Source organism: Trichechus manatus, unplaced genomic scaffold, assembly GCF_000243295.1.
Source record: "Trichechus manatus latirostris isolate Lorelei unplaced genomic scaffold, TriManLat1.0 scaffold00004, whole genome shotgun sequence".
Taxonomy (NCBI): Eukaryota; Metazoa; Chordata; class Mammalia; order Sirenia; family Trichechidae; genus Trichechus; species Trichechus manatus.
Window position 1 is genome coordinate 13,037,350 of NW_004443940.1, and position 1,424 is coordinate 13,038,773.

Here is a 1,424-nt window from a genome sequence, read left to right on the forward strand (position 1 = left end):
GGATCTCCTCAGCGGACCGGGAGGCCAGGATCTCAATCAGGCAGCCCTCATCCGTGCCGGCTCCCTAAACACGAAACGTGGAGGAGAGAGCGTCATGAGCCAGTTTACAGAGTTGCACCTCAGACGCAGAAGGAACACAACAATGAATCTGCAGAGAACAGAGACAGCCCACTGGGTTCTAGCAACTGGGATTTGCTAACTTTTATTGCCCGGCCCCAAATCCAATGCGTTTATCGAAATCATTATCAGTAATAACAAGCATTTATAGACTGTTTACTATGTGTGGGTTATTGTGCCAGGTTAGATACATTTCTACTCTCTGGGGGTTTAACCTTTCCTTGACCTCCCCTATTCTCTTCCTCTGAAGGGCAAAATCTTCTGGCAAAGGCTTTGTTACCTCTTTGCTTTCCCAGAGCCCAGCCCAGAACCTTCCACAAGGCTATTTATTGATATGGTTGAAGAAGGGAACTGAATTCAGATTTCCCACTTGGTCATTAAAAATCAGCAGACTTTGGGCTATGGCACAGTGGACTGATCATCTGAGAAGGCTAAGAACACTTTTTTGCCAGTTCTAAGCCTACAGCAGCAGACCTGGAGGCACCCAAGGTATCAGTCATAAAGTTCCATTATCTCAAAACTAGCTAATACGACAAGAAACTTTCTGGAACTGCACCAAAAGCACAGTTCTAATAACTCCTTACTGAAACACAGTATAGAGCAAACGATTTCATAGCTTTTTGGAAATTAACTTTTAAATTACAATTGCTATAGTGTAATGTAGTATTTTCAAGCTGTCATAAATGAAGGAAAGTCTTTCTCCTATAGCTTATCCTTGCCCCTCTGAGAAGGCCTTTGTCACAGTTTATCGAAGAAGCACGTTGGTGTTTGCATGACAGCACTCAGGGCGTGAGAACAGGCACACACACCTTCATGGCCCGCCTCAGCTCCTGCACGTCATACAGCACAGTGGGCGTCATCATCCCCACGATCACCTGCTCAAAGTCGCCACTCAGTTCTGACTTCAAGTCGTCTATCAGGTCCTGCAACACAAGGAGAACGAGGCTCCAGTTAACTGGTAAAACCAAAACCAAACACGCTGCCGTCGAGTCAATTCCGACTCATGGTGACCCCATCTGTCACAAGGTAGAACTGCTCCATTGGGTCTCTTGGTTGTGATCTTTATGGAAGCAGATTGCTAGGTGTAATAGCTTAAATGAGCCATGCTCAAAGTGTGGTCCATGGACGCCTGGGGTCCCCGCGACCCTCTCCGGGGGTCTGTAAGGTCAGAATTGTTTTCATAATAATGCATATAATACATAATAATACCAAGACATTAATTGCCTTTTCACCGTCATTCTCTCATGAGAGTATAGAGGTGTTTTCCAAAGACTACCTGACATCTGAAAAGGGCTGTTAAAATACTA

General features: G+C 45.2%; 1 protein-coding gene across 1 annotated transcript in view; it reads right to left on the reverse strand.

Moving 5' to 3' along the window:
- The window catches only part of ANXA4 (annexin A4), a 62,231-nt gene that overhangs the window by 23,598 nt on the left and 37,209 nt on the right, over positions 1-1,424 (reverse strand). Inside the window, exons 5-6 of the mRNA XM_004369377.2 lie at positions 927-1,040; positions 1-64 (exon numbers count right to left, since the gene is read on the reverse strand). Coding sequence (XP_004369434.1) covers positions 1-64; positions 927-1,040 — 178 coding nt within the window. The remainder of the gene's footprint in view (positions 65-926; positions 1,041-1,424) is intronic.